At 31.7% G+C, this 20717-nt stretch overlaps 2 protein-coding genes and 1 long non-coding RNA gene across 5 annotated transcripts; 2 read left to right on the top strand and 1 right to left on the bottom strand.

Annotated features, from left to right (window-relative positions):
* Positions 1-3043: 3043 nt before the first annotated feature.
* Positions 3044-5695, bottom strand: LOC137807236 (uncharacterized). 2 transcript variants are annotated; one of them, XM_068607745.1, is made up of 8 exons: positions 5467-5695; positions 5110-5371; positions 4953-5017; positions 4822-4886; positions 4464-4550; positions 4257-4387; positions 3640-3745; positions 3044-3550 (listed from the first exon to the last, which is right to left on the bottom strand). In XM_068607745.1, exons 1-8 carry the CDS (start codon positions 5682-5684, stop codon positions 3387-3389), a joined length of 1098 nt encoding a protein of 365 aa, XP_068463846.1. In that variant the 5' UTR covers positions 5685-5695; the 3' UTR covers positions 3044-3386. The 2 variants fall into 2 exon arrangements, with proteins under 2 accessions (XP_068463846.1, XP_068463847.1); XM_068607746.1 differs by having other exon boundaries at positions 5116-5371.
* A 2723-nt stretch (positions 5696-8418) lies between these two features.
* Positions 8419-9104, top strand: LOC137805881 (uncharacterized). The gene is made up of 2 exons (XR_011080267.1): positions 8419-8677; positions 8761-9104. It is a non-coding gene; the product is annotated as an uncharacterized lncRNA (long non-coding RNA).
* Positions 9105-10462: 1358 nt separating this feature from the next.
* LOC137807234 (enhanced ethylene response protein 5) lies at positions 10463-16003 on the top strand. Of its 2 annotated transcripts, XR_011080487.1 has the most exons (13): positions 10469-11247; positions 11359-11452; positions 11540-11629; positions 12337-12402; positions 12631-12720; positions 12970-13026; positions 13537-13598; positions 13997-14084; positions 14934-15010; positions 15097-15171; positions 15291-15396; positions 15506-15725; positions 15863-16003. XR_011080487.1 is itself a non-coding variant. In XM_068607744.1 (12 exons), exons 1-12 carry the CDS (start codon positions 10943-10945, stop codon positions 15635-15637), a joined length of 1242 nt encoding a protein of 413 aa, XP_068463845.1. In that variant the 5' UTR covers positions 10463-10942; the 3' UTR covers positions 15638-16003. The 2 variants fall into 2 exon arrangements, 1 of the variants encoding a protein (XP_068463845.1); XM_068607744.1 differs by having other exon boundaries at positions 10463-11247; positions 15506-16003.
* The last annotated feature ends 4714 nt before the right edge of the window (positions 16004-20717 follow it).

Here is a 20717-nt window from a genome sequence, read left to right as displayed (position 1 = left end):
AACAAATCATAAGCAAATCTTTTGCAAAATACAAAAAACAAGGAAACAAAATCTAGATTATTCTAAAAACACAAAAATAATATCTAGATTATTCTAAAAACACAAAAATAATAGTTAAAACCCATATAAACTCAATTATATAAATATTAATTAAAATAATGAATTTATTTATTATTACAGTTCAATAAGTTACGAGTAAAACTATTAAGTATGAATAAAATTATGCTCATCAATATTAAAATAATGTCGGGATATGATTTTTTAGTGTAACCATGTGTGTGTTGGTAGGAACGTTTATTAAGAACAATTTTGTTTTTCCTAATGTCCATTTTGGTTTTGATGAGTGAATAAATAATGAGATTCTTAATTAGTTATAAATAAATAAAAATGCTTACATATTAGAATTCACTTTGAATGTAAAATTTTAGAATTTAGAAACTTACTTTCATTTTTTTCACTTGTTAAAAAAGGTACAAATAATAAGTTTTATATATGGACTTGTTAAACTCAATAATGTCATGGAGTGTCAATTTCAAAAAACAAGGAAACAAGTAGTAATTTGTAGTCAACAAAGCTTAATTAAAGCTCACATCATTCTCGAACAAACACAAGGAGAAGAAGACATGGAAAACATGTAACTAAAGATGCAAGAGATGCATGAAGCAAGTATGGTAAACATAACTAGAATTCGGCAAACCTCTTTGATGTCTATCTTTGTTTTTTAAATTTTGAAATTCAAATTTCCCTCCTTATATTAGTTTAAATGTTTTGTCATTAGATTAGGTATTATAGATTTGAATTTGCATTTGATTACAAGGCACATTTAAGTTGCATTTAAACCTAAAATTTTGGACTGAAAGGTTATAAATATGTCAATTTTTTTTGTAAAATTTTTTGACTATTAAATGAAATGATAGAGTTTTTAAAGTTATTTTGTGTGTGAGAGAGAGACTTTTCTTCTTCTTGATTGACTATTATTTTACATCATTGAATCAAGTAACCAATACATATCAACAAATATCTTGAAGTTTTTCCAAGTAGCATGACGACCTTCATTCTCTTATTAGTTATTTCTTTTTATTTTTTAATTATTTTTACATATTATTGAATTTATCTTATTCCTTATTTTGAGTTTGTCTTACTTTGTTTTTGTTTATCATACTTTCTTAAAGCAAACCTTCACACTTATATAATCCTCTTAAATAAAATTCATGCTAAGTGAGAAATTTTCTAAAGTTATTTTTTTATTTTTTCCTTTCTCTTGTTTTTGTTCTTATCTTATATTCATGTTCTTGTTCTTATCTTATATTCATGTTCTTGTTTTACTCTTTGATTCAAACTTTCACCTATATAATCTTATAGATCAAATTAGTGTTTAGTAGTTAATATCTTAAGTTTTTTTGTCTTTCTTAATTCTTAAAAGATAGAACCAGACAATTTCTTCAATTGTTAAATCTAATCATTGGATGATTCTCGAGGTTTTATTCTATTTTGGCTACCCCTTAGTTCTTTCCATTTGTGGATTTGGGCACAAAATTGACCCCGTGTAAGTTGGTTTGGCCAATAATCTTCATGTTTAGGTTCTCTAACTAGCTTTCCATGGACCTTAAATACTTATTTTAAAGTATAAGCATGAGCCATGTACATCGTGAAATTGTTATGTGTATTTGCATGTAGCAAGCATATACGAATATGACTAGTAAAGTTTTTTAAATTTGTGATAATCACACCACAATTCATCTAGCCTCGTTGAATTACTTTGTTGGTTGTACCTCCATCTAACTTTCTATCTCCTCCATAAGAAATTTTGTGTTCATTTTATCAAAGTTAACTAATTGAGTTTTGTTGTAGAGTTTGTAGGATAAATAACTCAATTATGACATTTGTATTATACATTCTTTTTAAATTAGTAAATTGTACCAGACTTGGAAATTTGGATAATTCATCTTGTAAGGTTATAAATTGATTGTTCAACAAGAACTTCACAGTCAACTCTTCGTATCTCTCTTTTTCATAGTTTTTTTAGCAAGTCTTTAATATCGGTTAAAAGTTCATTTAAGTGATTATTCTCCATTATGACTTAATGAAAGTAACAAATGTAAATGTAATGAATGATGAAAATATAATTTTATATAAACTCTGTAATATATGTTATTATTAAAGGATTTTCTTACAATGAAAGTAATGACTATTAACAAGATAACAAATTAAGAAATAAAATGCAGAAAAATTACTAAGGACATGTTTGTTTTTGTGAATGTACGGTTCACAGGTAAAGAAGTGAGAGGATATCTGTCATTTGAATATAGGGTTTTGTGGGGAAGAGAATTATAGGATATACCTGTGAACAATAAATATCCTCTCCGTGCAAAATGAAGAGATGTAAAGGGAAAATCACGTCAGCATGTATTATTTCCGAATTTACCCTTATTTATTCTACTGTTATAGTATTTTTTTTATTTTCCATTACTGCAAGGATTTTTAATATTAAAAAATAGTATTTTTTTTATATAAGATGTGATTTATTTTCCTCTTAATATTTTAAAAAAAGACTTGATGTTCTATTTTTATTTAATTTGTTGTTGTGTTTATATTAATATATTTTTGTGTATAATTATTATGTTTATAAGTTATAATTTATTTGATAATAATTTGTTATGAAATTCTTTTCTATTGTTAATTACATTTTATTTTTGTTGTTCTAGTATTTTTTTATTTTTAATTATAACATTGTTTTTAATATTAAAAAATAATATTTTTTTATTTATATAAGATCTGATTTATTTTTCAATTTTATAGTACATGTTTAATATTTTAATAAATTACTTAAATTTTTGTTTTTATTTAATTTATTGAATATATATTTTTTTAATTATAATTTTTAAATCTACGAATATGTGAAAGTTGTTTATTTTTTAAAAAATAACTCATTTTATTATTAATTTTTTTTAATAGACAAGAGTAAATTTGTAAACTAACATTTTACACTTTAAAAAAATTTAAAATTTTTTCACACCACTCATAAACTTTTCTCAAACATAACTGAATCGAAACAATCTATTTTTTTCAAATTTTAGTCACACATCCGCTATTTAAATAAGTGACATCGGCTCTTTAAATAAAATAAAATAAGTGACTAAAAGTATCCACGATTGAAAAATTAGAGAGATGATTAGAAGAACCATTCCTTCCTTGCATTCTCTCTCTTAGAATGAACTTTAATATTACTTGCCACACCAATTGTACTCCCTCAACCTCATGTTTGTTATTTTGGGTCTTGAGTTGTTTTCCTCCTTTCCCAATGCATTAGATCAACACCCATTTGTCCTTCTCCACTTTTCTAAATTTTCGCCTCATTTACCCTGCTTTGCATGTCTTCAATAACCTTACTTCCATATAAGATTGACATACTCAGGATGATCAATAAAAGGATTCCGATTATGCTGATAAAATTTGCAGATCCTCTCATTTCTTAGTTTTTCTTCCCTTGAAGGTGGATCAACCTCATTCCATTTTAATAAAATGGAAAGGAGTCCCATCTCCCTATTTTCTGTACATAATATTATTTTCATCAAGTTCTCATCATTTTTACCTTAAATAATATTAATGAAAGGACTAAAGTGTTCAAGTTCAACATACCAATGTTAGGGGTATCTGAGAGTCGAAGACTTGGACTTTGCCCTGGTTGCTGGAACCCATAACAGACTGCCATGTACATTAATGCCCTTGCTATATCCCCTCTAACCTGAGATTAGGTTAACTTCAACAAATTTTATCACTAACAATTGTCCAAATCAAGAAGCACAATATAAAGACTTTCTTCATCTATCTTGTTCCTTTAACTGTTGTTATTAGTTTGCAACATACAAGTTAGTTGTAAAAATTAGTGTATTTATACAACTTTCTTTTTAATTTAGAATTTAAAATATTTTATGAGAAAATATAATGTTTAGATAAAAATTTCAAGTTTGTTTCTAGATAAAAGAAGTAAGAATTTTAATAGCTACCCTTAATTGCTAATTCTAAAATTTAGACAGGTATCATACTCACAAGTCATAACCACTGAAGCAACACCTATCCTGAATTTCAAGTTCATAAAATAACTCATGGGAAACTTAGAATAACTTTTAAGAACTACTCTAGATTGGCCTCTCTAAGAACTACCGAGCATCATATTCATCAAATTTCAAGCAAGACATGGTATCAACTATAAAGGTTTGAAAATGATAATTTACAAAGATGACAGAAAATATGACCTGCATAGGTGGTGCCCACTTCTGCTTGTCTGTTTCAGTGTCGAAAGCAGCTTCTTTGTTAGCTGGCCTCAAACATTTGGTTGAGCTAGTAACACATTCACCATAGTACTTGTTCCCCCTTGATGCATTGACTGAGAGATACTTGGCACATCAGCAAGTGAAATTGTGTCTTGACTAGTAAGTATATGGAGCAGTGACTTTCCTTACCATTTACATCAGCAGGGCGAATGTTATGTAAGTCAGTCAAAGATGGACCTTTAGTCAGCCCATAAGAACGAGGCCATAGATGTTCCCCTGTCAAACAAAATTATATAAATAAGTTTCTTATATTTGTATCATGACACATTGCATCTTTGCTGCTTGATTAATGGCCTAACTAGGAGTATCATGACAAAAAATACATGTATCTTTCCGTATTTAAACACATTGCATTTCACCCTTTATATACAAATATATGACCATGTTAGAAACTAGCAAAAAATCAAATGTAACAAAGTACATGATACTAAATGATAGCGAGAAACTAACATCATGGTAAGTCTAACAAATTGATTAGTTGACTCACTATTCCATCCCTCTGGTTTTCCTGATAACCGTTTTGGGACAACTCTCAAGGAGTAAATTTCAACTCTGCACATCTTGATAATTAGTTACATAAAAAGAAGCTAAGGATTCAAAGCCAAGACAAGTCCATACATTTCGGATGAAGCTTCTGGGTTATTAACATCAGCAGCATCAAGAACCTTAAGGGCATCCCACACCTGTTAGCTACACAAACATTTCTGTTCAGGAAAGGATACAAGTTACACAAGATTTGAATAAAAATAGACAAAGCATGTATATTTAAACCCACAGTGACCTCTCGGTAGGACAAGGAATGGTGTGGGGCAATGATGCTATTCAATTGTCTCTTCAGTGCTTCACCCGTCAATCCTAAATTCTTCACGGGAGTATAGTAATTGCTAATGTCCTCACAGGGATAAGAAGAGGGAGTTGGATAATCAGACGCTGCAGCAGCAGCGAGATTGAGAGATAGCAAGTATAAGGAGACAAATCTAGAAAGCCATTTCCACAAGATATCAAAACGTGTTGGCCAAATTCCTCTCCTTAAGGCCCTGAAGAAAAGGAAGTGCTACTTAGCTTCACAGATCACAACCATGACAACATGGACCATTAGCCGGCACTTTAAAACGTACACACAGACACACACCTCTCGATGACGCTGCTATAAATTGGAGTCGGCGGTTTCTGACGGCTTGAATAGACGACCCAATTACGGCGGCGGCGGCGCGACGTTGGTCCGGCGGGTATGTGAAGTTGAAGTGTTGGGAAGTGGCGGCGGCATGAAAAGAATGGGGTTGGGATCGGCTCCGTTGTGCCTAGCCTCATATTTGAATTGAGTGAATAAACTACACTACTACAATGCATTATCTATCCACATCACTGTAGATATGATATCAAATTTCTTTTTTAAGGGTGGAAATGAATGGAAAAATTAAGTAATTTTTATTATTATTTATATAGATAAGTCATGTTCACCCTTTTGAAATTATATGATTTATTTGATACGATTTTACTTAATCTAACATAACATATTTTTGTTATGTTAATTGAAGTCGTGTAAGTGTAAATAATGTTTGTTGTGGATGGTTATATTGAAATGGTGATACTATTATACCACTTCAATTTATCAAAATAAAGAAGTTGTTTCGAGATAGGATGTTTTACACAATGTCTATTTTGACACATTTCAACACATTAGGAATTTGGTGTAGTAGTTAAGAAGGTGGTTTAAATAAAAAATGTGTCTTCACAACACATGAATACGAATAGGTTGGAACCTTCTTTGAATCATTTGACTTAAACCAGTTAAACTAAGACACGAATATCCTTCGCAGCGCCCTGCCAATCAAGACCATTCATCAAATGTTGTGCTTGTACGACATCCAGCCCAACCTTTCCTCTGTACAATCTGGGGATAAAAGAAAAGAACTCTTAAAAAATATGAATCCAACATATGTTACTGCACAATACACAAAGATAAATAAATTTTAGGTGACAATAATTATCTTACTCTATAATAAGAGCTTTGAATCCCCGACCGAGTTGAGAAATCATCACAACATGAATTTTAATATTTTTAATTTTGAAATCTACATCCCACCACTCCTGAAACACAATGATTCTATATCATTGTTTTTTCCCAACAACACATGGATAAAATGCCTAATCATTGAAAACAGAAATTAAATAGCATACAACTTACAGGTAACAAATATAAAAATCTACATAGAAAATGACATAAAAAATCTATAATCGTCTTATGTTAGAATGATTTTTTCACTTTGGTAAATTGAAATCGTGTCATGACTTTGGTGTAACCATATACTTACCCTTAATACAACGTAAATTAATATTAAAAATAATTTTTTATTATACTAAGCAAAGTTGTGTAGGTCTAGGACGATTTCATTTTGAAAAATAGTCGTATAATTTACTATTTACGAAGACGAAAACGAGAGAATATCTTTAGTTTGGATTCAATAATTTGTTAAGAAATGTGAACAAGTGTATACATGAGATTACAGTAACAATTTACAAATATTTAATTAACAATTACATATAATAAAAAACAATAAAAATTATTTAAAAAAATTTCAAAATTTATGTTCTAACAATATAAAGAACTCATGTTTTTTTAAATAATTATTTAACTGTACTAAAAATAATTTAAAAAAAATAATTAAATTAAATCTACATAACATACTTCATATTTCATTATTCATCTATTTTTAAAGGCAATATTAAATTTCTAAACTTACATTTTACACATTTAAAAATAAAATAAAATTTCTCACAACCATCCAATCACTCACAAACTTCAACCAACTTTACTCACATACCCATCCTAATATACCTTAATCTAAACACACTAACTTTTTTCACATTTTTATTGCAAATCCTCACACATCCACTCTCTCAAATCCCTACACATCCACTCTCTCAAATTCCTACACATCTTTTTTCTAAATCAGAAAATGATAGTTTGACAATTCTTAGAATTGTATACAACTTTTGATGTGATGAGTTTAAAAATAAATATATATAATAAAAGACAAGTTTAGAATTAAATAATATGAAAAATATATTAAAATAATAATATTAAAAATTGTAATAGAATTGTATAAAAAATATGGGTCCTAATTTAAGCACACCCTAAATAAAATTGTATGAGCATCTGATAATTTTTTTAGAAGGGTGAACATCAACACCACTCATCTATATATGTAATAAAACAATATTTTACCCATTTCAATAATAAATCTGGTAGAATTACAGCTCTCACATAAATTTTCCAAAAATAAATTCTCCATAATATTAAAGAGACAAATAACTATTTAACTTTTTTAACTTTGTCGAAAAGTATCAAATATAGTATATGAAAATGATTAACCATGCGAACAAGTACATAAAATAGTTAAAATTTGATGAAAAAAAAAATTATGGTTTGAATTAGAAGAGTCATTGTTTTTGCGTGAGTCTGATAAGTCAAACCGTTTATAAATTTATAAGTTGTTACTTTTTACCGAATAATAATTATACTTAAAATAATATTTTTAAAAGAAATTACGTTTATATTTTCGAAAAGTAGTGACTTTATTTTTATTACGTAACACTCTGTGCAATTCATTTTTTAAGGTGACCTAATTAATATATTTGTTAAAAACATGTACACGTTGATTTCCAAGCAATATAATGTAAATAAAGAATCATAAAGAATGTTGACTAACACATTATTCCAACTTAACTGATTGATTTGAATTGAATAGGCGATAATTTCATTAATGCTATTTATAATTTATTAAGTTAAAATAAAATGAATTTTAAATACAATAGACTCTAAAAAGTAAAAAAATAAAGTGAGTAACTGCAATTAGACAGTAACTGGTTCAATAATTTGTAAAGTATTAAATAAGAAATTATTATTATTAAGGGGGGAAGAGTAAATAGAGAAGAAGAGGGTGGGGAGTGGTGAGAATGAATGAGTGAAAGTGACAAGAGGAGCCTAAGTGGAAGCATTATTAATATTTGGTAAAAAGAAAAGGAGAGGTAAATCCAGAACAAAACATACAAAACCAAACAAACCACATCATACATACGAACATAGTACTTCAAGTGTTATAGCAGCAACACCAGACGCTTGGCATTCCATCAACCAACGTGTTATGGGTTTCGGTGCCTTTCTCTTTTCAAATTAAATAAACCCCTTTTCTTCATATATATCCCTCTCTCTTACCTATTCTCTCAAATTAACCTTATTCTATGCCTTATTTCTCTGTTCACTTCTCACATGGGTTGGTGGCATAAGATCACAAAAACTTGGATTGCACTCTCTGCTCGTATCAAGCTTCGCAAATCAAGTGGGTCCTTTCTATCCTTCTATCTCTCTGTTTTAAATATTCATTATTGCTACTTGTAATCATGGGTGGGTTTACCTTAACAGGGATTTCTGGTGGCCGAGTTGGTGGAACCGGTGAATACTCCAATGATTGTGGGAGAATGAGTGGGGGGTTGTTGAAGCTTCGTGATGATGTGCGAATGTGTGGGTACAGAGATGTTGAGGTGATGTGGAACATGTTGAACATAAGTCTTCAGCATGACCAAATGGAAAGGGTGGGTGCAAGCAAAGATCTATTTCCAGGGTTTTGTTCTGGACTGGCCGTTCATAAAATTGAATGATCAAGTTTTGGGAAGGAATCAATTTCAATGTACTGTACATGCCAATGAATGAAACCTTATTTCATAATTATGTAAATAATAAAACAAGTTTGTGTTACTGATGATAAATGGGTGTCACAATTTTGAAGTATTTGATGGTGGTTTTCACTGATTTTTGTGAAGTGCGTGTTGTAGAAGTGGTTTGAGTAGCAGTGATTAGGAAAGCAGAGGGAATATATAGAGATTGCAGAGGTGGATTTAGAAGAAGTATTTTGCGGCTTTTCTTTAGAGTTGCCATAATAATTGAATCACAACTTAGCATAGTTGCACGCATTGCGGATCTAGCTAAAAGTAATCGGTTTCCTTTTGTCTGCATGTACGGAAGAAATTACAGATAGTGTGGTTGGAAATCCGTAGGACCACAAACACCAATAAATCTTAGGCTATAAAAACTATAATTATTAGATTCTTAATTTAGATGTGAAGTCAAACACGCTACCTATATTTTAGACTTATGTTTCAGTTAATTTACATCATTTCTTTTACCAGTTCACAAAATTTATCAGCTACTGTTCACAGATTGGCTGAATTCATCTATGATTATTTATATCCACATGGGAAGTACTCTACTAAAATGAGTACATCTACAATTCATCTTTCAAAAATTATTACGTTAGAGTAATCTCTGCCCGACCGACAGTTTGGAACCCGGTCATCACGGTTAGATAATGTATTTTTAAATGTGATTAAACTTTATAATCCGATCCAATAAAAAATACTCATCAAAATAATATAAATATCACAAATTCTAAGAATCAGATGCTTCATTACACAATACTCAAAATATCGAGTGCCGAATACTAAATCTGATTTCATCACCAAAGTGAATTCTGCAGGTACCATCCGAGTCTGTATACACGAAGATGATCGAAGAGTAAAGTGAGTAGAGAAAAGAAATGAGCTATTTTGAAGAGAAACAAAAATGCAAACTAACCAATCGGCTAGAGAGGTAGAAGAACAATTCTTATAATTCTCTTAGTCTCAAAACCCGTTTGAAAACAATTACCATTGTTCTAAGTAACCATGAATATGTTTATGGATTTTATATCTGTTTTTAACCAAAACATAACAATCAATTATTTACAAGGCCTTGTTTCTTCTATTATATATCAAAACGTATTAAGTGCAATTTCAAATTACTCTTTAAAAACAATTTAAATACATTTTCTTCGTTGAATTAATACTTTTTACACTACTATTAAATGGTATAATTTTAAATTTATTGAATTCAATAGCATTTTTTTTAAGTGATATCTAATATTATTTTTAATGAGTTGATAAAGTAAAATATTTACACTAATATAAACAACACAACTTTCAGATTATTTGAAAATTGTAGATGAAGGAGAACTTTTTGAAACATATAGTTAATGGCACCTAATAAGTAGGTAGTTTATAAACAATTATAAGCAGAACAAGAGTTTCTTAAAATCATTATTCAAACTACAATTAGGGTGTGTTTCTTCATGTACCTCATCAAAGTTCTTCCTGCAATCCATCAATATTCGAAAATACAATTACCTCTTATAAGTGTATTATGGAAAACGTTTTACAGAAATTCCAGAAAGTATTTTCCAGAAATGATTTCCCAAACGTGTATTATACGTTACAAAATTTGTTTTTTGGAATAAATTTTCTAAACTGTATTCCAAAAAGAAATTTATGGTCTTTTTACCCATTTGATGGAGTGCAGGAAGAACTTTGTAGGGTTGCAGGGAGAAACACCCCTGCAGTTAAGCTTAGTTTAATTTCTGGGGTCGTGGGCCGATCCGGAAATGGGCCAAATGAGTAAGGGAAAAGCCCAAAACTGGTTTGCCATGAAAGCATTTTTCAGTAACAGTTGGGAGCAAGTGTTGTAATTTGGAGGTGGAGGAAGAGTGTTGGGAAGCAAGTAGTAGCAAATAGCAATGGCGTACATGAGCATGGGGGAAGCTCACAGAAGGATCACAGAGTATCTGAATCGCTTTTCCGACGCCGTTTCGTCGCAAGATGGAGCTTCGTTCAAGTCTCTCTTCGCTCTCTCCTCCAATTCCCCTTACCTTCTCTCTCTCGCCGACGCTCTCAACCTCTTCCAAGATGCCAATAGACTCATCAAACAATCCGACAACTATTCTCAGTTCGCCGACATCCTCGTCCCCCTCTTCCGATCCTTCCAAAACTACCGCCAGAACAACTTGCTCGAAGCCTATAACGCTTTCGAAAAAACCGCCAAGTAACTTTGCTTTCCCCCTTTTTTCCTCTACTTCTTCTTCTTATTGTTATTTGAATTGTTTCAATTGTGTTTAATTCTTTCGTGTGTTTAAATTGGAACGTTGGAGTTCAGTGCGTTTATCCAGGAGTTTCGCAATTGGGAATCCGCGTGGGCTCTTGATGCTTTGTACGTCATTGTTTACGATATTAGGGTTCTTGCAGAGAAGGTGTTGTTTATACTTCGCCATGATATTTTCTCTTTTTTTGGAAGCATGGTTGGGTTGTGTCATATTTTTTTTTTTTTTTAATTTTAGGCTGATAAAGAATTGGCTTCCAGTGGGAAGTCTCCTGAGAAGTTGAAAGGCGCTGGTTCCGTCCTTATGAAAGTTTTTGGCACCCTTGCGGTATGTGATTGTTTCCGTTAACTCATTATCATTTGAAATCAAGTTATGTTTTCAAATTTATTTTGGTATCGCTAATTTGAAATCCAATTTTGTTATCATTCATCCCCCTATCAAACGCGCGCAAACGATTATTGTAGCTAGGATAAGTGTTCTACTCTCTCTCATTTAATTTGTTTATTAATGCTATTGATTTTATATCTTCCGGAAACTTAGATATAGAAGATAAACACTAACCATAGCCAATTTGTGTTTTCCTAAAAAAAATTAGTATGCTTGTGGCTGTTAATTTGTCATAATTCAGTTTCTTGTCCTTTAGAACTAGATGGAAGAGGAGATAATGGGATTAACACTCATCAAAGACGTGATGTTTAGCCGTTGAAGACATCCAAATTAAACATAAAAAATGTATATTATAATTTTCCCACTTTATTATAGTTTTATATCTGGCCATCGTAGAACCTAATTGTTCGTGTAGCACTCACAAAACGAATTGTTTCTTCTGTGTCTGCATATTCTTGTATTCTTCTACATACTTTGGAAGAAAGCAAAATTTCTACTTATATAAATTCCTTCCAAGGAAAAAAGTTTCCATGCTTTGTGTTTTCGTTGTGCAATACTTCAATGCTGATTGCTGACTGCTTCAAGTGATTGTATGGAATTTTGCTTTCAGAGGTAATATACTAAATCCTAACTCAATTGCATTCCAGGGAAAAGGCTCTAAGCGCGTTGGAGCGTTATATGTAACTTGTCAATTATTCAAGATTTACTTTAAGGTATTTGTTGCTGCTTTTTCTTCCGTTTTTAGTGGTTCATATTCTTTCGTAGTTTATGATCTATTTGTTGATATGCAATGGCACTAATCTGAACTTGTATATTGGCATAATATTATGTGTAACATGTCCAACGGGATCAGGGAAGGTTGGCTAGGACAGGGATGACATGACATTTGTGGTTGAAAATTTAAATTAGAGTTTGATTTTTATTCTGTGAATGTCTTGCAGCTTGGCACAGTTCACCTTTGCCGCAGCGTAATAAGAAGCATTGAAACTGCACGTATATTTGATTTTGAGGAATTTCCCAAAAGAGACAAGGTTAGAAATGGATTAATTTGTATGAGTTTAATTTTTATGCACTGTTAGTGTAAATTTTTTTATACTACCAACCAATTAAAAATTATTTTTAGGTACAAAATTTAAAATAATTGTGTAAAAGTCAAGTCAATAACTCTACCAAACACGACAACCTATGATTGGATGACATTATACAATGTTAGTGTATTTTGATTAAATTCAATTTGCATTTACACATAATTTCTATATTATCTTTGTGATGTATTTCAGGTTACTTACATGTACTATACAGGTCGTCTTGAAGTTTTCAATGAAAATTTTTCTGCAGTAAGTGATCTATATTTCTTTTAATTCAATTTATGACCTGCTTGTGTACTGTGTTTGGACACATTCAGTAATGTGTGCTCTGTAATTTTGGGTAATAGTTTGTTTATTGTATTAAGCTTAATATCATTACTATTATTTTGAAGGATATTACTCTAGTCTAGTATCAGCCATTTAAAGAAAAAAAAGGGGATAAAATAGTAAAGTAACCACCACAATGTCACTATTTTCAAATTATTAACTTTTGGAAAACTGAAAGTAACTCTTTAGGTAATTAAATAAAAAAGTTCAAGATCTAAGCACTATAATAAACACATTTTCTTTCATAAACAAAATTAGAAGTAAATGTGACTTGCTTGTATGCCGATTGTTGTTGTTATTCTCTGACGGTGTTTCATATCCAATTTTACCTGAATTGTTTTTATCCGACTGTGCAACAGCAAAGAACAATGAAGATATAACCTTTGATATTTTATTAAATCATTTATACAGTTTATATTTCTAATTTGACAGGCTGATTATAAATTATCGTATGCCTTGAAGTATTGCAATCCTCAAAGTACAGCCAATATAAGGTTTGGTTCAGGTGTGCCAATTGTGTACATTGCATTTGCATGGGATGGTTTATGAGTTGGTTGTATGTATATATTTTGATTGCAGTTATACTTATACATGCACTATAAATATGTGTACTTTTGTGGATGCGTCTAAGACCAAGCTTTAAAATTGCTTGTGCATTCTCTTAGAAATAGTTTATTTACTCAAACTTTTTGTATCTGTTAAATGATGTTGTTTTTACTAAGCCAATAAAAGAAATATCTAAGTTAAATGCATAGGTACCTGTCAGAGGTTGAATAGCTTTGGTCGGTAAAAAATTTCATCTTATAGTTAAAGGAATGTAATAAAAAAAAGCCATATATAAACTATCTTTTTGAGTATAAGGTGTGTGACTTAATGTTTTTGTTGGGCATAGGATGATACTTAAACATCTAATTCCGGTGAAGCTTTCGATAGGCATATTGCCTAAAAGCAGTCTCTTGGAGAAGTACAATTTACTTGAGGTATGTCTGGTGCTTTCTTGAGGATTTTTACTTTTCATCTTTCTCACCCTGTGTTACTATAAAACTTTGAATAAAACTTTTTCATAAACACTTGTAGTAGAAGAAAATAAGAAAGAAAAATGAAAATATTTTCTCCACAAGTTAAAATTAGTTTATACATAAATTAATTTGTAGTAGAAACTTTCTTATTTTAACTTTTCCAAAAGTTGTTTTTTAACTTATCCATAACCTAATTTGAGCTTATAGATTTTTTTTTCTTCATTTTCCTTATATTCTTTTATCTGTGCTTCTCGAGAAATTTATTCAAATAGACATTTAGTTTACTTAATGTAGTGACTAGCCTAGCTTGCTCAGACAAGTCAGAATGAAATAAATAAAACTGATTATGATTCAAGTCTAAGTTTGGTGGCCTTACACCCCTTCAAGTTCCTGATGGGAACTCATCTTTTATAGGATTTTTTTTAATAAACATGCTTTATAATAGAATAATTATATTCAAAATGTGATCATCCTGGTACAGATGATGGTTATCATGTTTATGCTTATGCCACAATCCGGAATGATATTGCAGTAAATACCCGATTGTCAGAATTTATGAATCATGACACCTATTTTCAGAATGGGTATTTTTCTAGCAAATTTGGTCATTTCATTCAAAGGGCTTTTTTTTAAAAACATTTCGTTATCATCTAGCACTGGGAGAAATGTATAGTGCCGTTTATATTGCAGAATAATTTTCCTGAGAAAACATGCATCAGCGTTATTGCATTTGGTAGTTGACATTTACAGTATTTACATCTTTATGTGCCTTGAAATGTTAATTTTAGTATTCCTTTTTACTTTGGGCAGTATATTAATATTGTACAAGCTCTAAGAAGGGGGGATCTTCGACTTCTTCGACGTGCACTCCAAGATCATGAAGACCGGTATAATTGCCCATCATTCTTTCATGAATAGGATCCGTTGTTCTATGTTTTAATCAAGAGAGCATAATAGAATGCACTTCTTGTAGGTTCTTGAGATCAGGTGTATATCTTGTCTTGGAGAAGTTAGAACTTCAAGTTTACCAGAGATTAGTAAAGAAGATGTAAGTATCCAGTATCACCTTTGCACCCTCTTATTCCGAAGTATATTTGGATTGATAAATGACTTGGCTATTTACTGAAATCACTCTTTTCATTTTACTGCTGGGTTGTAACATGGCAGTTACATCATTCAAAAGCAGAAGGACCCAATCAGAGCTCATCAGGTGAAGTTAGAAGTTATTGTTAAAGCATTGAAATGGCTTGAAATTGATATGGACGTGGATGAGGTAATTTTTTAAAATTTCCTCCTTTCTTTCTACTACTTACAGTTCTTTCAAAAATAAATGAAGATATGTTTTTAATGTATTTTGGTCATGATGTATGATACTTTTGCAGGTAGAGTGTATAATGGCCATACTGATATTTAAGAATCTTATGAAAGGTTACTTTGCCCACAAAAGCAAAGTCGTTGTATTGAGCAAGCAAGACCCTTTCCCTAAATTCAATGGAAAACCCGTCAATTCTTAGGGACAATGTCATTCATGACACTGAAATTCAGAGGGGTGGGGGAGGGAGCATGGTAATGAAAGGGTGACTTTGTGACAGTTTTTCAACCGTAAGTCATTGTACTGAATGTTTGAGAATTCTCCCAAACGTGTGGGGCATCAAAAATATCACAGCGGTGCTTCAGTTTTAAAAAAATTCATCATTATTTTGTTTAGACAATGCTAACTCCCACAAATTGGATTGTAGTTTAGCTTCCACTTGTATGCTGCAGAGATGTTATCGGTGGAAATAAACTGTAGAAGATACTGAGCTCATTGCAATAACCTAAATTTTTGGCCTGGGGCTATGGATCCTATGTCTATGCTGGACGTACAAAATTGTGATGTATCATGTGTTTTTGCTTTCTACTCTGCCAAATCACCACTAGTAATTCTTCGTTAGAGCTGCTGGCCCTTTTTATTTGTTTAAATCTCCCAATTTCTTCTCTCTTTTGTTAAAAGATGTTCCGGAGATATTTTTCTCAACTTGTCCTTTTCTTTCATCTCTAAAGGACATTCAGTATCCAGGTGTTGCAGTTGTATGTGTTGGATGATATTCCAAGTCATTATTCTTGTGATCCAATAAGATATTACTCTCATTATTTTTGGCAGTAACCATGTGAGTTGTTTTGTTTCGTTTTGGTTCACATTTCACTTACGGGTTAATAAATTTAATTTGATTTTGCGTAACTATGGGTTTGTGGGGCTGTAGGTGGTCCACATGAATTTAAAAAAAAATCAATATTTTTTTTGGAAGTTTTTAGTTTAAATTTAAGTATCTTATAAAAATAAGGATTTACTAGAAATTAAATAATTAAACAAAATATTTAAAGATTAATTATTTAATCTTTATTGTAAGTAAATAAGAAAGAATATAATGAAAGAAATAGGGCTAAGTAATAAAATCTAGACTAAATATATAAATATTAATGAAATGTTAAATCATTTTTTAAAAAGAAATTACATGACGGAAGAATCTGCATTATGATTCGTTCGAACTCAATAAGTTGAAGGTTGACTTTAGACTATCGATTAGTTCTTAATACTTCTTCACATGTTAAAATTTATGTTAATATTAAATTTAAAATTTGCTTTCTAAATAGTATTTCAATTTATTTTACTGAGATTTTTTGAATTTTGTATTGACTATAACCAAATTATAATATATAAATATAAATTATTTTAATTGTAAGATTGAATTATATAAATTATTTTAATTGTAAGATTGAATTAGATTTACTTTTTTAAGACAATGGGTTAACTTCAAATATAAATTATTTTATAAATGTTTACAGGCCTAATATTTTTTGCATGCGCAATTTTGATTTGAATTAAATTAATATTTTGTTAAATATAGTTAAGCTATATTATTAACTTGTTTGCAAAATAAAAACATTTTAAGAGTATAAAACACTTGAATGGGTCACTTTATTTGAATTTTAACTAAATTTAAGTTTTTTTTTTATACAATTTCATTCAAAATTATTTTTTTAAATAACTTTATGATGATTGCGCTCTACCGATAATAAAATGATGTTTTCCTTTTAAAGTTTAAGTAAAAAGTGATGAGTTGAGTTCACTTTTTTACGTGGAACTCCAGTAGAAACCGAGAGGGCAAAGAAAAGGAAAAAATAATAAAAAGTTTTCCCAAGCAACTTCCGGCCGCCACAGACATTTTGTTCAACGTTGGATCGGGCTGAAATTTTGTCAGCAGGTTCATACTTTGTGTGACTTCAATTTGACCGTCTGGATCGTTGTTTGAGCAGAGAGAAGTTCATCTCACATTGTTGCAGCGTTTTCAACATTTCTATTGAGGACAAATATTTTCGAATTGCTACTACCGCTTCGTCTATCGTTGGATCGGGCTGAAATTTTGTCAGTAGGTTCATACCTTGTGGTGCTTTAATTGGACTGTTCGGATTGTTCAAAAGTCACAGGAACAATGACATATAGGCCACGTACGGTAGCTGCATGTGAATTTTTCAGGTTTCTTGTTCTCTGTTTCATCTCTGTTGTATTGCTATTTAACTGGTTATTGAGCACAATTTGTGCTATGATTTGAGGACTCTCTTGTAACCATAACTTTGATCATAGTGGAGTTTGATTGACTGGCTTGTGCCCGTGGTTTTTACTTCTCACATTGAGAAGGTTTTCTATGTTAAAATTTTTGTGTCTTCCTGAAGTATGTTTTTGTTGCTGCCATTATTTGTTATTACTCCTCACAGATTCTTGCAAGTTGGAGAAATTATTATCCGCTGCTTATTGCTCTTGTTAAGATATTATTTTTATTGTGTTGAATTTTCCATCGGAGTAGTATCAGAGCTCCTTGGTTAGAGCTATTTGACTGCTTGAATGATGAAGGCAAATACAAATAAGATGGTCTGTTGAACGAAATTAACTATCACTTATGGAAGGGAAAAATGAAGGATATGTTATTTGTGAAGAAATTGCATCTTCTTGTGTTTGCTACTGAAGAAAAAACTGGTGAGGAATGGAAGTTTGAGCATCAACAGGTTTGTGGTTTTATTTGTCAGCATGTTGAAGACAATGTTTATAATCACATTGCTAATGAGGAAGATGCAAAATCATTATGGAAGCAGATCGAGACTTTGTATGCTTCTAGTACAGGAAACAATAAATTATATTTGTTGAATTCCCTGATGAATTTGAGGTAAAATGAGGAGATTTCTATTTTAGATCACTTAAATGATTTTCAGGGACTCTGAGATCATTTGTCACAAACGGACATCAAATTTGATGATGAAGTGTTGAGATTATGGCTACTAAATACTCTACCAAGTTCTTGGGAAACATTTTGGGTTTCAATTACAAACTCATCTCCTGATGGTGTTGTCTCCTTGGAAAATGTTAAGAGTAGTTCTTAATAAGGAGATGAGAAGGAATGCTCATGGTACTTCATCTCATTTCGAGGTACTTGTCACTGAAAATAGGGGGAGAAGTCAGAAAAAGGAACCGAAAGGGAGTAAACAATACAACAGAAGTAAGTCCAAGTCTAGAGAAACATGGTTCATTATTGTCACAAAACATGGCACATTCAGAGAAACTGTTTTCTTTGGAAAAAGGAGAACAAGGATAAGAAAAGGAAGCAGAAGGAGAAACATCATGACAATGATGATCGCGTTACTACTACTATTTGTGATGATGATCTTATTATTCTCCGTGACCATGATTCAGTTAATCTTGTATCAGATGAGAGCATGTGGATAATTGACAGTGGTGCTACATTGCGTGTTACACCAAGGAAGAAGTTCTTCACATCTTACACTTATGGTGATTTTGGAGTGTTGAAGATGGGTAATCATGGTATGTCTAAGGTAGTTGGTATTGGTGACGTTTGTTTGTAAACCAATATGGTAATGCAGTTGTTGCTTAGAGGAGTCAAACATGCTCCAAATATCCGCTTTAATTTGATCTGTGTGCAGATGCTTGATGATAATGGTTATGAAAATTACTTTGGTTCAGGAAAGTGAAAACTCTCCAGAGGTAATCTAATAGTGGCCAAAGGGGAGAGAATTAGTAAACTGTATTGGACAAAAGCATTGGTTGCTAATGACAGTGTGAACGCCATGGATATGAATGCTTCTTTGTGGCACTGAAGGCTTAGTCATATCAGTGAGAAGGGGCTGAATTGTTTAGCTAAAAAGGATGTGCTTCCGGGATTGAAGAGTGTAGAGTTGGAGAAATGTTCTCATTGCATGGCTGGTAAGCAGACCAGAGTATCCTTCAAGAAACATCCTCCCTCACAGAAGTCGGAGTTGCTTGAATTGGTGCTACTCATTTTAAATTGAGTGCAAAACAAAGTCCTTCTAATGAAACTGAAAAATCAGATATGCAACGGGTTCCTTATGCATATGTTGTGGGTAGTTTGATGCATGCAATGGTGTGTACAAGACCAGATATTGCACATGTTGTTAATACTGTTAGTAGATTTTTGTCTAATCTAGGTAGAGAGCATTGGAATGTTGTGAAATGGATTTTAAGGTATCTTCGTGGTACTACTTGTTTGAAGATTTGTTTTGGAGGTGATAAGCCTACCCTAGTGGGCTATACTGATTCTAATATGGGTGGAGACATAGATTCTAGAAGGTCTACCTCAGGCTACGTGATTAAATTTGCAAGGGGAGTTGTGGAAAGGCAATCTAGATTGTAGAAGTGTGTTGTGTTGTGCACTACTGAGACAAAGTTCATTACCATTACAAAAGCATGCAAGGAGTTGCTTTGGGTGAAGAAATTCCTGCAAGAGCTTAGCTTTGTTCAAGACAAGTACTTGCTATTTTGCTATAGTCAGAGTGTCATTCATCTTGGTAAGAATTCAACTTTCCACTCTAGGTCCAAGCATATTGATGTGAGGTATCATTGGATACATGATGGTTTGGAAGCTAGGTTACTGGAGTTGGAAAAAGTTCATATAAATGATAATTGTGCTGATATGATGACTAAGACGCTACTGAGAAGCAAGTTTGAAACTTGTTGTGAGATTGTCGATCATCTCCACATAGTTGTGAGAGGGAGATTTGTTGGGTTGGGCTCACTTCCTATGTGGAGGCCCAGTTCAATATTAACCTTTAGGTTTTTCCAAACAGAGTGACAATCGTCAGTAGAAACAAAGAGAGAAAAGAAAAGGAGAAATGAGTAAAGATAAAAAGTTTCTCCCGACAACTTCCGACCGCCACCGACGCTTTGTTCACCATTGGATCAGGCTGAAATTTTGTCAGCAGGTTCATACTTTGTTGACTTCGATTTGATCGTTCGGATCTTGCAGAAGTTGTTTGATCAGAGAGAAATTCATCTTACATTGCAGTAACGTTTTCAACGTTTCTATTGAGGACAAAAATTTTTGGATTGTTGCTTCTGTTTCGTTCACCGTTGCATCAGGCTGAAATTTTTTCAGCAGGTTCATACCTTGTGGTGCTTCAATTGGACCATTCGGATTGTTCAAAATTCACCGAAAAAGATACATACAGGCCACGTACGGTAGCTGGAGTTTTGTGAATTTTTCAGGTTTCTTGTTCTCGGTTTCATCTCTGTTGTATTGCTATTTG

The sequence above is a fragment of the Phaseolus vulgaris genome, chromosome 3 (genome assembly GCF_000499845.2).
Source record: "Phaseolus vulgaris cultivar G19833 chromosome 3, P. vulgaris v2.0, whole genome shotgun sequence".
Classification (NCBI taxonomy): domain Eukaryota; kingdom Viridiplantae; phylum Streptophyta; class Magnoliopsida; order Fabales; family Fabaceae; genus Phaseolus; species Phaseolus vulgaris.
The sequence above is the reverse complement of the archived record's forward strand: the minus strand, read 5'-3'. Positions and strand labels throughout refer to the sequence as shown.